Source organism: Vicia villosa, unplaced genomic scaffold, assembly GCF_029867415.1.
Source record: "Vicia villosa cultivar HV-30 ecotype Madison, WI unplaced genomic scaffold, Vvil1.0 ctg.000388F_1_1_2_unsc, whole genome shotgun sequence".
Lineage (NCBI taxonomy): Eukaryota > Viridiplantae > Streptophyta > Magnoliopsida > Fabales > Fabaceae > Vicia > Vicia villosa.
The window spans coordinates 19,003-33,229 of record NW_026705176.1 but is presented as its reverse complement, the minus strand read 5'-3'; the positions used below and the strand labels follow the sequence as shown (position 1 = coordinate 33,229).

Below are 14,227 nucleotides of genomic sequence, written 5' to 3'. Positions count from 1 at the left end.
AAACCTCCAAAAAGTGCATGAGATCAATCTTCAATAATATTGATAGCAAATATTGATTGATTAATTCTAGAATAAATCCGAATCTCTAATTTATAACACATTCAATCTGCTGAATTCGATTCAAATTAAATATTTATTTAAACCAAAAAACGAGCATAACCAATCAAATCTTCATTAAAATGGTTGAGATCCTTGATTAATACAAATCCTGAACAAATAAGAACACCAAATGCAATCTTACTAAAAACAGATTTAGGATAAATCTTTTCCAAATCCACACACATGCTAACACACTCATATCTCTGATTGAACAAAAGCAAACTGGAAAAACACAATATAATCTTCAATCAACCTTGTGGGCTAAGCAAGTAGTCCGAAATAGGATGCCTCATAGAATATCCGACATTTTTCTTAACATATTGCTTTCCACGAATCTTCATAAAACCAATTTTGAAACTTCATTAAAGCAAATCCAATAATATACTGATTTAATATAAATAAGAATTACAAAATCTCAAGTAAAGAATTAAGAATGCAACTGTTAGAACAAGATTTGTTCTGATCAATTATCTTAGTTTTGATGATAACAATAATATGAATTTTGCTTAAGATAATATGGTACTCTAATCCAATGCAATTTCCTTTTCAGGAAATATATATAAAGAGTATGCATAATTCAGCGCTCAGAAGCTTTGTCTCAAAGGGTTCAGCATGCAACATCAGAACATGGTCTGGCAAGACATCAGAAGATGGTCGAAGCAGAATCAGAACATGGGTCTATGGAAGCATCAGAAGAACATGAGATCAGAAGCACTGAAGTTCTGATGGTATCACGCACAGAAGCACTTCAAGGTCAGAAGATCAGAAGATGCTTTGCACCAAGCTGTTTGACTCTGATGATATTCAAACGTTGTATTCACAAACATCAGATCAGAAGGAAGTACAAGTGGCAAGCTACGCTGACTGACAAAAGGAACGTTAAAAGCTATTAAAGGCAACGTCAGTAGACACAGCGTGAACAAGGCTCGAGGTAGTTGACAAAAGCGTATAACATTAAATGCGATGCTGTACGGAACACGCAAAGCATTAAATGCACTCAACGGTCATCTTCTCCAACGCCTATAAATATGAAGTTCTGATGAGAAGCAAGGTTAACGATTCTGAATAAAAACAACTCATATTAACTTGCTGAAACTCTGTTCTATTCAAAGCTCAGAATCTTCATCTTCATCAAAGCTCACTACATTGCTGTTGTAATATATTAGTGAGATTAAGCTTAAACGTTAAGAGAAATATCACAGTTTGTGATTATAGCTTTTAAGAAGCAATTGTAATACTCTTAGAATTGATTACATTAAGTTGTAAGGAACTAGAGTGATCGTGTGGATCAGAATACTCTAGGAAGTCTTAGAGGGTATCTAAGCAGGTTGTAACTAGAGTGATCGTGTGGATCAGAATACTCTAGAAAGTCTTAGAGGGTATCTAAGCAGTTGTTCCTGGAGTGATCAGTGTGTGATCAGAAGACTCTGGAAGACTTAGTTGCTGACTAAGTGGAGAACCATTGTAATCCGTGCGATTAGTGGATTAAATCCTCAGTTGAGGTAAATCATCTCTGCGGGGGTGGACTGAAGTAGTTTAGTTAACAACGAACCAGGATAAAAATAACTGTGCAATTTATTTTTATCTGTCAAGTTTTTAAAGCTACACTTATTCAAACCCCCCCCCCCCCCCTTTCTAAGTGTTTTTCTATCCTTCAATTGGTATCAGAGCGCCGGTTCTAAGGTGCAAGCACTTAACCGTGTTTAGAAAAGATTCAGGAAGAGAAAAACGCTTCAGTAAAAGATGGCTGATGAAACTGCAAAGTCTACACCTACATCTGGCTCTGCTGAGCAACACAACGGTAACAATGGTTATACTAGACCGCCGGTATTTGATGGTGAAAACTTTGAATACTGGAAAGATAAACTAGAAAGTTACTTTCTTGGTCTAGATGGTGATCTATGGGATCTTCTGATGGATGGTTACAAACATCCAGTAAATGCCAGTGGCGTAAAGCTGACAAGGCAAGAAATGAGTGATGATCAGAAGAAGCTTTTCAGGAATCATCATAAATGCAGAACTGTTTTGCTGAATGCTATCTCTCATGCTGAGTATGAGAAGATATCTAACAGGGAAACGACCTATGACATATATGAGTCCTTGAAAATGACTCATGAAGGAAATGCTCAAGTCAAGGAGACTAAAGCTCTCGCTTTAATCCAGAAGTATGAAGCCTTCAAGATGGAGGATGATGAAGACATTGAAAAGATGTTTTCAAGATTTCAAACTCTTACTGCTGGATTAAGAGTTCTTGACAAGGGATACACAAAGGCTGATCACGTAAAGAAGATCATCAGAAGCTTACCCAGAAGATGGGGTCCTATGGTGACTGCATTTAAGATTGTGAAGAATCTAAATGAAGTCTCTTTGGAAGAGCTGATAGTGCCCTGAGGAGTCATGAAATTGAACTGGATGCAAACGAGCCTCAAAAGAAAGGTAAGTCTATTGCATTAAAATTCAATATCATGAAATGCACTAACGCTTTTCAGGCTAGAGAAGAAGATCCTGGAGAATCAGAATCTGAAGAAGAAGATGAACTGTCCTTGATCTCCAGAAGGCTAAATCAACTCTGGAAGAACAAGCAAAGGAAGTTCAGAGGCGTCAGAAGTTCAAAGAAATTTGAACGTGGAGAATCTTCTGATGACAGAAGATTTGACAAGAAGAAGGTCATGTGCTATGAATGCAATGAGCCTGGACACTTCAAGAATGAATGTCCAAAACTTCAGAAGGAAAATCCCAAGAAGAAGTTTCATAAGAAGAAAGGTCTTATGGCAACCTAGGATGAGTCAGAAGATGATTCAGACTCTGAAGATGGGCAGGCTAACTGTGCGCTGATGGCGACAGAAGATGACGGATCAGAATCTACATCAGAATCAGATTCTGAAGAGGTATTCTCTGAACTTACTAGAGATGAGTTAGTTTCCGGTCTAACAGAACTTCTGGAATTCAAGTCTCAGATTAGTCTCAAATACAAAAAGCTGAAAAAGCTATTTGAATTTGAAACAAAGAAGCTTGAGTTGGAGAATTCTGAATTAAAAGAAAAACTTTTAAAATTATCCAATAACGTTGGATCTCCTTCTGATTCAGAAAAATCCACTCCTAGTCTAAACCATATTCTGAAAGAATATGATTTAAGTTTCAGGAAGTTCTTATCTAGAAGTATTGGCAGAAGTCAGCTAGCTTCTATGATATATGCTGTGTCTGGAAACAAAAGAGTCGGCATTGGTTTTGAGGGTGAAACCCCATACAAACTTGAACCTGTTGATGAAATGAAATTCACATACAAGCCATTGTATGATCAGTTCAAGTATGGCCACTCCCATGATATTAGGCACACTTCACATGCTCAAAGTTTTCACATAACACACACCAAAAAGCATGTGACACAACCTAGGAAATATCATGAAACTCACATTAAAAATTATCATGCTGTTCCTCCTATTGCTTACAATGTTAAACCCAAGTTCAATCAGAACTTGAGAAAATCTAACAAGAGAGGACCCAAGAAGATGTGGGTACCAAAGAAAAAGACTATTTCTTTTGCAGATTCTCTTGGCGACAAAGAAGATAAAAGTCAACATGTCATGTCACCTGGACTCAAGTTGGTCTCAACACTTGAAGGGAAGAAGGACTGTCTTCCAAGTTCTGGTACTTAAATCTGTTGAAGAAACTATGTTCGTAGGAGATCAGAAAAGAAAGTTTATTAGTCTTGGAACCATCTGTTTTGTTTGTTTCTAAAGCAATGATGTTTCGTTCTTGATTATTCTGAATGCTCTAAATGCTACAGAATATACAATATTGAAACATTGATTGTGGACGAATCAATAAATATCTGGTTTGATGATAAACTTGTTTCTGATGAAACAAAGCAGCTTAAGAATTTCTGCAGATACAGTTTTGTCTTATCAGAAGCTGCAGAACAAAGAAGTGAATCTCCAGAAGCTGTGTATATCAGAAGTAATGGATCAGAAGATCATTCAGATTTATATCAGCACACTTCAGAAGGAGTGTTTCCAGAAGAGAAACTTGATCAATTCAGAAGCAGTGATCGGAATCAGAAGGCGTAAAGCCTATTGAATATTTCACACCTGTCATCCATCATCTGATGATGAACACGTGTCTCTACGGTCAGTACGAAGCGTGCAGTTGAAAAGACGCCGACCTAGGTAACTGTTTTAAATCATTTCTTTTACCACGATCTCTCTCCTCACGTCACTCGTCATTTAATGAAAATGATTTCTTTTGATTCTGAAACTATTCATTTTGTTTATTTATTCTTTTTCATTCTCTATTTTATATTCGTCTCCTTATATTCTTTTCAAAACATATCATACATCTTTTTCGCTCCCTTGTCTCTCTTTCTTCTTGCACTCTCTCGTTTGAAAAGTTCTTAGCCGTTTTCTAAAACCCTAATCAAAAACCCAGTTCTCTTCTCTTGTTCGTTTTTGTTCATTCTGCATCCATGGCTGCCTTCTCATCCCAAAATGTTGGTACATCTGTTCCTCACCATCTCCAAGAAGAAACTTTGCAACTTACTCCTGTTGTTGCATGCTCTATTCCCAAGGACAAATTAGAAGTTCTATGTGAACTTATTGTTGATTTTGACAACCTTGAAGAACATGAATTTCATCTTAAATAAGACATCATCTTTCAAGGATGGACCTCGTTGTTTACTGAGTTCGTTGGCCCAGTTTATCCGGATCTTGTCAAGGAGTTCTGGGCACATGCTGTGGTTGCTCCAAAATCAATACTTTCTTTCGTCCATGGAAAGTTTGTTGTTATTACTGAAAACATCCTAAGAGTGATGTTTGATCTGAAAAACCCTGAAGGGGCTTTTGAGATTGATCAAAGGGCAGTTTGGGAAGATGTTCTATCCACTCTCTATCCAAATGTCAAGAAAACAAAAAGCGTCAAGGATTTGAGAGATGTCTACAAAATCTGGACAAAGATCATTCTTGGGTGTTTCTACCATAGGAAAGGAACACATGCCTCGGATTTCATCAGTAATGAGCAAAGGTATATTCTTTATTGCATTGCCACTAGGAAGAAGGTTGATGCGATCTACATCATCTTCAACCATTTGTGGAAAGCAGTAAAGGATTCCAGAAACGCTTTCAGAGAAAAAGGTGGAACAATCATTCCTTTTGGAAGGATTATTTCAAATCTTTTGGTGCATTCAAAGATTGTTGAAAGCTTGGAATCTGAAGGTATTGTGAAAGACCTTGCTGTCACATCTGGGGCTTGTCTGAATGCATTCACTTTGAAGAAGATGAAAGTAATTAAGACTATCAGTAAGACTCCTCAACCTCTTACTGATACAAGAATCAGAAGAGCACCTGTTCTTGCTGAGTTTGAAACTTTCTTCAACTGTGAGGTACCTGTAGTCAAAACTAGGTATCTGTTATCACAAGAAGAAAATAAATATCTCAAAAATCAAGAGAAGGGTGCTCCAATGAAAATAAATAAGAAGAAGGAAGAAAGGACTAGAAGAAAGCATGATTATCCTTCTGCTGTCTCTAAGAAACAAGATGTTTCTAAAGAGGTCATTGCAAAGGTTGCTAAGTCTGTCTCTGATGAGTTTGAGAAGAAAGGGAAAGAAGCTGTTGAGAAGAAGAAAACAAGAAAAAGGAAGATGATTCTTCAAGAGTCTGATGAAGAAAATGTCTCTCAAGAGGCTGAGAATCAACCAGAAGTTCTGGCATATGTCAGAAGGAAAGAAATCTCTAGCGGCAAAGCAAAGATTATTGAAGAGCCGAAGAGTAAGAAGCAGAAGAAGACTGAGGATGTGGCCAAAGCTTTTCTGAGAGGTTCCAAAGGTATATGCATTTCTGAACCTGATTCTGTTCCTGCTGTTCGTTCAGAAGTTGCACCAATAGAGGTTGTTCCTACACCTGAACCAGAAAAAGCCACATCACAATCACCTGTCTTTGTCCATGTTCTTACACCTCCATCTTCTCCTATAACCATTCCTTCCTCTCCACCTACCATAAATCCTGTTCTGGATATACCACCCCTTCAAACTCTCTTTCCATCTCAACCTTCTCCCAATGCCACCTTTGAACATACTCCCTCCACCTCTCAAAACAATCTTTGTGATTCTCCTCTTCCAACCTCTGCATCACATGAGCAGCTGCTCCGTGATTGCAACTACACTCCCAAGCCTCGTTCTGAAGCTGAAGTGGTAGTGTTAGATTCTGATACTGAAGCAGAATCTTCTTATAGGTTGGATAGAGAACCTCATCCGTACTTCACTTCCAACCCTGCCTTTTCAAAAACCCAAATAAAATTCCGCCCTGTATACCCTATTGGTGTAGTTTTTGAAAAAATAAAGAGGAATCTCAGAAGTATCTTTGATACTCTCAGAATTGCTGAAAGTTCTGGATTGAATGATGTTGCTATGCGGAACTTCTGGAGGATCTTTCGCAAAGAATCAGATGCTCTGTTTTTAGAACTTCAGGAAGCCTGTGTAGCTGCTGCCCCACGGCCTCGTGGAATTCTGAGGAATTATGAAGACTTCTGGTTTGCTAGTCTCAAAGGAAGACATCTGTTGGAAGAGAAGCCCTTCTTGGATGAGATGGAACAATTAAGACTGGCTGCTGAAATGGAAGCAAATCCATGCAGGGATATTGTTATCTTTATTCCTGATTATCCTGTTCTGCTCGGAGACTTCAAGACTCTCTTTGACTATCTGAGGGAAAACCCTTCTGAGAAAGACCCAAGCTTGGTCATTCCAGAAGTTGTTAACCCACCAGAAAGTGAAGGTCCTTCTGCTCCCAGGAATCTAGCTGCCATTCTTCAGGCACTTGAGAATGGAGACTCGGAAATTCCTGCTGCAGAATATGGAGATGCTTCTATGCAAGAAGCAGATGCTGAAGATCATGTTGCTGAATCAGATCCTGTTGAGGAAATACCTGCAAATGATCTATCCATGGAAGCTACAGATCAAGTTGCTATTCCTGTGGTTGAAAGCGGTGAAGCTTCTTCTGATGAATCTTCTCGTCTTGCAAGGACTCTGGAAGAAATTCAGAAGAGACAGGATGAGCAAAGCTCACTCAATGCTGAGTTTAGAACTTTCATGGTGAGGCAAGATGGACACAACAATGAGGTTCAAGAGATGCTGGCCAAGATCTTGTCAAGGCTAGGGCCATCTTAGATTGAGTCTGTGTTGTTGCTTTCTTTTCGTTGCATCTGTTTTTTTTTGTGCATCTGATCTTACTTATCCTCATGTACTTCTGTACCTGATGTTTGAACTTCAATGAAATCATCTTCCTCCTCTGTGTGTCTCTTTTTGTTTGTCTCTGAATCTTTTCTGTTTTTTTTTTATGATATGACAAAAAGGGGGAGAAGATAAATGATAAATGATTTGATTAATCTATCAGTTGCTGGGTAAAGCTCCCACACATTTACTAACAAGAACTGCAAGTTCTATATGGTTTAAGTGTTTTGCAGGTATAAAGAAGTGAAGAGAATCTTCAAAGCAAACACAAGAAGCAAAACCATAAGAAGTGTTATTCTGTAAAAAGAATAAGCTCATGGAAACTGAAGCAAGCTAAGTGCTGTCAAGCTTCAGAAATCAGAAGCAAGAAAGAAGAATGAATCAGAAGCACTGATAATAGAATTTGATCCATATTTGTCTATTTGCTCTGACAAAATTCTATTTGCTCTGATACATTATTTTAGCCTATATGGCTCTGATACATATCATGTATTCGAATATACATTTTATGTTCTGACTCGTTCATGCTGACTTTTGTCGTTTAGTTTTTGTTCTGTAACATTTCAGGATGTAGAGATGCTCTGATGATGCTCTGGTACATTCAACAATGTTCTGATACAAATATAGCATGAAGTGATGTTGGTAGAAATTCAAAGCTCTGAAGCTATCCGAGGGAAGCAGAAATCAGAAGCTGTGAATGTTCTAAAGATCCAAAAAACTCAAGTTCTGAAGCTGTCCTAAATGGAAGCAGAAATCAGAAGCTGTGAATGTTCTGAAGATCAAAGAAATTCAAGTTCTGAAGCTGTCCTAAATGGAAGCAGAAATCAGAAGCTGTGAATGTTCTGAAGATCAAAGAAATTCAAGTTCTGAAGCTGTCCTAGATGGAAGCAGGAATCAGAAGCTGTGAGTGTTCTAGGGATCTAAAGAAATTCTAGTTCTGAAGCTGTCCAATGGAAGCAGAAGTCAGAAGCTATGAATTCTCTGAAGACAGAAGCTTATGTGATCGTCTCTACCGAAATAATCAGGGAAGTCTTTTATTAAAGTTCTTCGAGTATTTATTTCAGGGGGAGATTATTTATCTCAGGGGGAGATTGTTAATCTCAGGGGGAGACATATTCATATGCTTATGCTATAGCTGTGTAATTTGTCTTTTGCCGTCTGCTCTTTCTGATCGCAAATTCATATCATTTATATATGTTTTTGTCATCATCAAAAAGGGGGAGATTGTTAGAACAAGATTTGTTCTGATCAATTATCTTAGTTTTGATGATAACAATAATATGAATTTTGCTTAAGATAATATGGTACTCTAATCCAATGCAATTTCCTTTTCAGGAAATATATATAAAGAGTATGCATAATTCAGCGCTCAGAAGCTTTGTCTCAAAGGGTTCAGCATGCAACATCAGAACATGGTCTGGCAAGACATCAGAAGATGGTCGAAGCAGAATCAGAACATGGGTCTATGGAAGCATCAGAAGAACATGAGATCAGAAGCACTGAAGTTCTGATGGTATCACGCACAGAAGCACTTCAAGGTCAGAAGATCAGAAGATGCTTTGCACCAAGCTGTTTGACTCTGATGATATTCAAACGTTGTATTCACAAACATCAGATCAGAAGGAAGTACAAGTGGCAAGCTACGCTGACTGACAAAAGGAACGTTAAAAGCTATTAAAGGCAACGTCAGTAGACACAACGTGAACAAGGCTCGAGGTAGTTGACAAAAGCGTATAACATTAAATGCGATGCTGTACGGAACACGCAAAGCATTAAATGCACTCAACGGTCATCTTCTCCAACGCCTATAAATATGAAGTTCTGATGAGAAGCAAGGTTAACGATTCTGAATAAAAACAACTCATATTAACTTGCTGAAACTCTGTTCTATTCAAAGCTCAGAATCTTCATCTTCATCAAAGCTCACTACATTGCTGTTGTAATATATTAGTGAGATTAAGCTTAAACGTTAAGAGAAATATCACAGTTTGTGATTATAGCTTTTAAGAAGCAATTGTAATACTCTTAGAATTGATTACATTAAGTTGTAAGGAACTAGAGTGATCGTGTGGATCAGAATACTCTAGGAAGTCTTAGAGGGTATCTAAGCAGGTTGTAACTAGAGTGATCGTGTGGATCAGAATACTCTAGAAAGTCTTAGAGGGTATCTAAGCAGTTGTTCCTGGAGTGATCAGTGTGTGATCAGAAGACTCTGGAAGACTTAGTTGCTGACTAAGTGGAGAACCATTGTAATCCATGCGATTAGTGGATTAAATCCTCAGTTGAGGTAAATCATCTCTGCGGGGGTGGACTGGAGTAGTTTAGTTAACAACGAACCAGGATAAAAATAACTGTGCAATTTATTTTTATCTGTCAAGTTTTTAAAGCTACACTTATTCAAACCCCCCCTTTCTAAGTGTTTTTCTATCCTTCAGCAACCTCTTATAAAATAGAAACACACTATAAACCATCTTTAATGGACATTGGAGATTTTCTCATTAAATGAAAATCCAAATTTATTAATTAAATAAAATTTAATTAAATCTAATCATGCAATGTTTGTTTAATTAAATCTTCAATCAATATCTTTTCAAATCCGCTTCAGAAAAATATGTAATTAGACCAAATATTTTCTTTAAAGCATATTCAATTAAATCTTTTCTTCAAAGCACAGCCAATTAAACATTTTCAATCAATGAAAATTAGATCTTTTCAATAGGAGTGTGACAATTATCCCTTTTTAAACCAAACTATTTACAAAACAAATTTGTAAAATCTTGAGTAAATTAACTGTTAATGGATCACAAAAACTGGAATTAGTTATCGAATCAAGTGATCCAAAATCAACTTTTCTAAATATAAAGCAGGAGAGAAACACATAGCCAAGACGTCTTCAACAATTTTGGAGACATTTTTCTTGACATTTTTCCTATTAAAATAAGTCAATTCAAATGTAATAAAAGTCATGATGATGGGATACATCATATTGTATTCGGTTCTATTTAGAGGTGGTTGGTATACAAGGTAGGTATGAAATGGGTCAGTAAATATGTGGCAAGATATATCAATGATTTCCAGTTTGAGGTCTGATTATCGAGTGGTGTTGAGGCCATTTGAATATTGCCAACATAGTGTTATGCAAATGACATGGAGATGGTTCTTTGGTTATGCTCATATTAGCTTTATCAAATTCTTTCAACACGGTTCATTGTTCATCTTTTTTGCAAGAGGTTAGGGTGAAATGCATATCGATTTCTTTGTGGGTTAAGTTTCTTTATGGTTAGGAAGCGAGATTGTACCTTGTGGATGGATATATTATGTCATCTACTAGAGTGCAACAAGCTGATCTGTTAAGGCCTCTCCTTTTTGATCTTGTGCTGCACCCACTCATTGGGTACGAGATTGTGCCAAAAAGAATGGTTTTAGAAAAATAGCGATGCATAAAGAAATCTGGCCTAAGACCAAACCAAGGCCAAAAGTCATAAGGAAACAAGTTTCTTTCCTTTTAACCGATTAGACCATAGGGTTAATCAATTAGAAAGTTTTAGATTTCAAATTTTAAATTTTTACGCCCTTAAACCAAGTAGACAGTCCATCTAATTGAACCTCCAACAACTTTTAATCAATTTCATTAAAACCTCCTAATCAATTTGGACATAATTCAACTGATTAAGGACCGTTAATAAAAGCGACCTCTTTTTTCATTTTTTTATTCTTTGTTTTTTTCTTCTTATGTTTTTCTACTTGATTGTTCTTTTCTTTCCACTTTTTGTGTGCTTTCTCTTTATCATCAATGGCATCCAAAAGAATCAGAAATTTTCACCTAATTTATATTCAACAAACGTTGAGTCCAACTACGTCTCAACAACAACTTAACATAATTATTTCAACAAACACTTTATCAATTGCTTAGTTCTTAAATCTCACTATGGTGACGAAATCTATTTTGGGGACTTTGAATTTTTGAAGCCTTCAACCATGCCAACCTCAAATAATTCATATACATCCAAGTAGAAGTATATGTATTTACCACCTCCATGAGAGATGCGTTGTTACTATAAAAAGATGGAGAATATGGTTCTATGTGTTATGCCTGTAATTGTAAATTTCATCGTGGTTTTTCCAATGACAAAAAGAATGAAATAAAAATAATCATGAGCATCATTAAGGAAGAAAAAATATTGAAGTAAATCAAAAAAGAAAAATTAGAAGGTTTCGATGTTAGGCGCAAAGAAAATCAAATGTTAAAATCAACAATAAAAGATCTACAACCCGCCAATGATCGTGTTCTTCATATGTTTTAATCTTGTTAGATTGTTAGTATGAAATAAGTGTGAGTATCTCTCAAAGTACTAAATTAATGTACACACACTTAAAATATTTTACAAACTTGGTCTAATTGATTATCATTGTAGGCTACTCAATTAGAGAGTGGCTCCATACCATTTCTCTTTCCTTTTTGGCCAAATTGTTTTCCTATAAAAGAAGGACTTGTGTTCAGTTCTTCACAACACAGAAAATATGATATTCTAGTATTTTCTCTTACTCATTCTCATCTTAGAATTTTTTTTATACAGTTTATATTATTTTAGTGTTGAGAGAGAAAAATAATAAATTAAGAATTATGTAATTGCAGTCTAAATCAGATCATGCAGTAATTTTAAATAAAATGTATCATTCTCTTGTAATATTGATATTGCAATAAATGTTGTAAGTTAAACCTCAGTAAAAGCTTGGTGTAAGAAGTTTATGGGATGATCCTGTGTTAAAAGCTCAGGTTGATAATGTAACTCTCAAGCGAAATCTCTTGAGGACTATAACATGCCGCATGGTGTAAGACCGAACTTGTATAAATCCTTTGTTCACTTTCATAACTCGTTTCTTTTACTATCTCGTCATGTATCGTTCGCCTTTAAATCTCTGCTTCATCTCTCTTCTTAAAGTTGTCCAAATTAAATCAATTTTTTTGCAAAAAGTTTTCAAAAACCATTTAACATAATTCATTCCTTTCTTGTATTTGAAGTCACTTGGTCAACACAAATCATGTTTGATATTACTAAAGTAATCAACTTCTCATCTACAGACTATATTGGTTTTAAGTTGAAGGGTAACATACACCACTACCACTATAAGAATAATTTATGATACTTACATAACACAATATGTAATATTCTCATGGTGGGTTAATTGAATATAAATATTACTAATAATGTTTATATTAATGTGAAGACTTTATATCGAATTATTGTTGTCCTGCTTGAGAGTAAAGTTTGACTGCATATCCTTTTAGAATAGAATCCTTATAATTAATGGTGTCTCACATTTGAGTCACACATAATATTCCTTTAAACTAATTAATTATTCTATGAATTTATTACTTTAAAAACAAATATAATAAAGAAAAACGTTTCTTTTAAATAATTAACATAATACATATTTTAAGTTCAATCTTAAAACCATTGAACTTAAAAACCAACAATCTCCCACTAGCATTAAAATTTATTAGGCATATGCCAAATACCCATAGATCTAGTAGATCTAGTATTACCATCAAGTATTGATACTCTTTAGATTATCTCCTGAATGAAGTGATAGTGCATAAGTATGTGTTTAGTTGTAGATAAGATTTAGGCTCTTTAGCTTGTGCAACGCCACCATTGTTATAACAATAGAGATCAATAGAATCTACAATGCTAAGAACTATAGCAAATTAAATAATGAACTTCTTAATCTAAACATTCTCTTTTGTTATATCCGAGACAACAATTTACTCGGCCTTAGAGGTAGAATCAAAGACTTTTTTCTCTTTAAACTCTTTCAGCTCACAACACCATTTAAGAAAAGCATAATCGAAATGGAGATGTAATCATCTTCCTAAAGAAACAGTTGCAAAAATCCGTTTTTCAATTTGCTAATGATTGTATGGAGAAGCTTGTTGAGCCCTATTTTTTCTCTTTTGTAGAAACCGTTGCAAAGACATTTTCATTGATAGAGCAGGACCAGGGCTATACAATTGATGAGGAGATTCTACTGTTGTTGGTGTTGATGCCTCTGACTCTGTTGGTGTCTTTACCGTTTCTTGCACTTTTCTATTTGCCATCATTAAGATTGATTTGGCCTGCACAATATTCATATTAACTCATTTATTATTATTATTGTTTCTCAAAATAATTAACCATATTTATAACATATCAAAGCCAATCAAATGCCAAACAAACATATAACAAATAAAATTACCTGAAACTCAGTAACATCAGTAACACACATCTTGCCATCGTAGAAAATAGTCAGTGGCTGTTGCTGATTTTGGATTGAACTTTGATCACTATCTCTTTCTTCTTCAACCCTTTAATTGAAATAGAAATTAACAAAGAATTAATTCAATAACTAAATGTGAAAAAAAACAATAAATTAAATCGAAAAAAGGAAAACAAAGAAAACAAAATTACTTACATGTGATTGTTGTGATTGTGATTGTTATCAGATACATATTGAGGAAAAAGGCAGAGTTCTAAGTTGCAGTTCCTCCTCATCTTTTCAAGAGATATATATCAAGTGATGATGTGAAAATTTTGATGGTATAAAGATGAATAAGAGTGGCCGATATATATAAATACTAGTTTGGTTAGGCGCAGCTGGAATAGAAAAGAAGATGAAATTTATGCGTGGAAACGGCTAAGAGATAGAGCGAAAAAGACAGACACTGAGGTTCAAGTTGCGGTGTCTTGTACTGCTGTCTTACAATTAGAATTAGAGCATGTGTTTAATTTAACAAAAGAGAAATATCAAAGAAGTATATAAAAGCAAGTTTTCAACGTCTTTTTTAAAATATTTATATTTATGTCACGTGTTTGGAAACCAACTAAGTGTGTCACTCGTGTTGGCACAATGGGATCATATAATAAAAATGAT

The 14,227-nt window shown here is 35.5% G+C and overlaps 1 protein-coding gene across 1 annotated transcript; it reads right to left on the bottom strand.

Moving 5' to 3' along the window:
• Positions 1–12,801: 12,801 nt before the first annotated feature.
• On the bottom strand, positions 12,802–14,045 carry LOC131627633 (protein TIFY 5A-like). Its single transcript, XM_058898471.1, has 3 exons — positions 13,769–14,045; positions 13,553–13,661; positions 12,802–13,433 (listed from the first exon to the last, which is right to left on the bottom strand). The coding sequence occupies exons 1-3, from the start codon at positions 13,846–13,848 to the stop codon at positions 13,227–13,229; spliced, it is 396 nt and encodes a 131-aa protein (XP_058754454.1). The 5' UTR covers positions 13,849–14,045; the 3' UTR covers positions 12,802–13,226.
• Between the last annotated feature and the right edge of the window lie 182 nt (positions 14,046–14,227).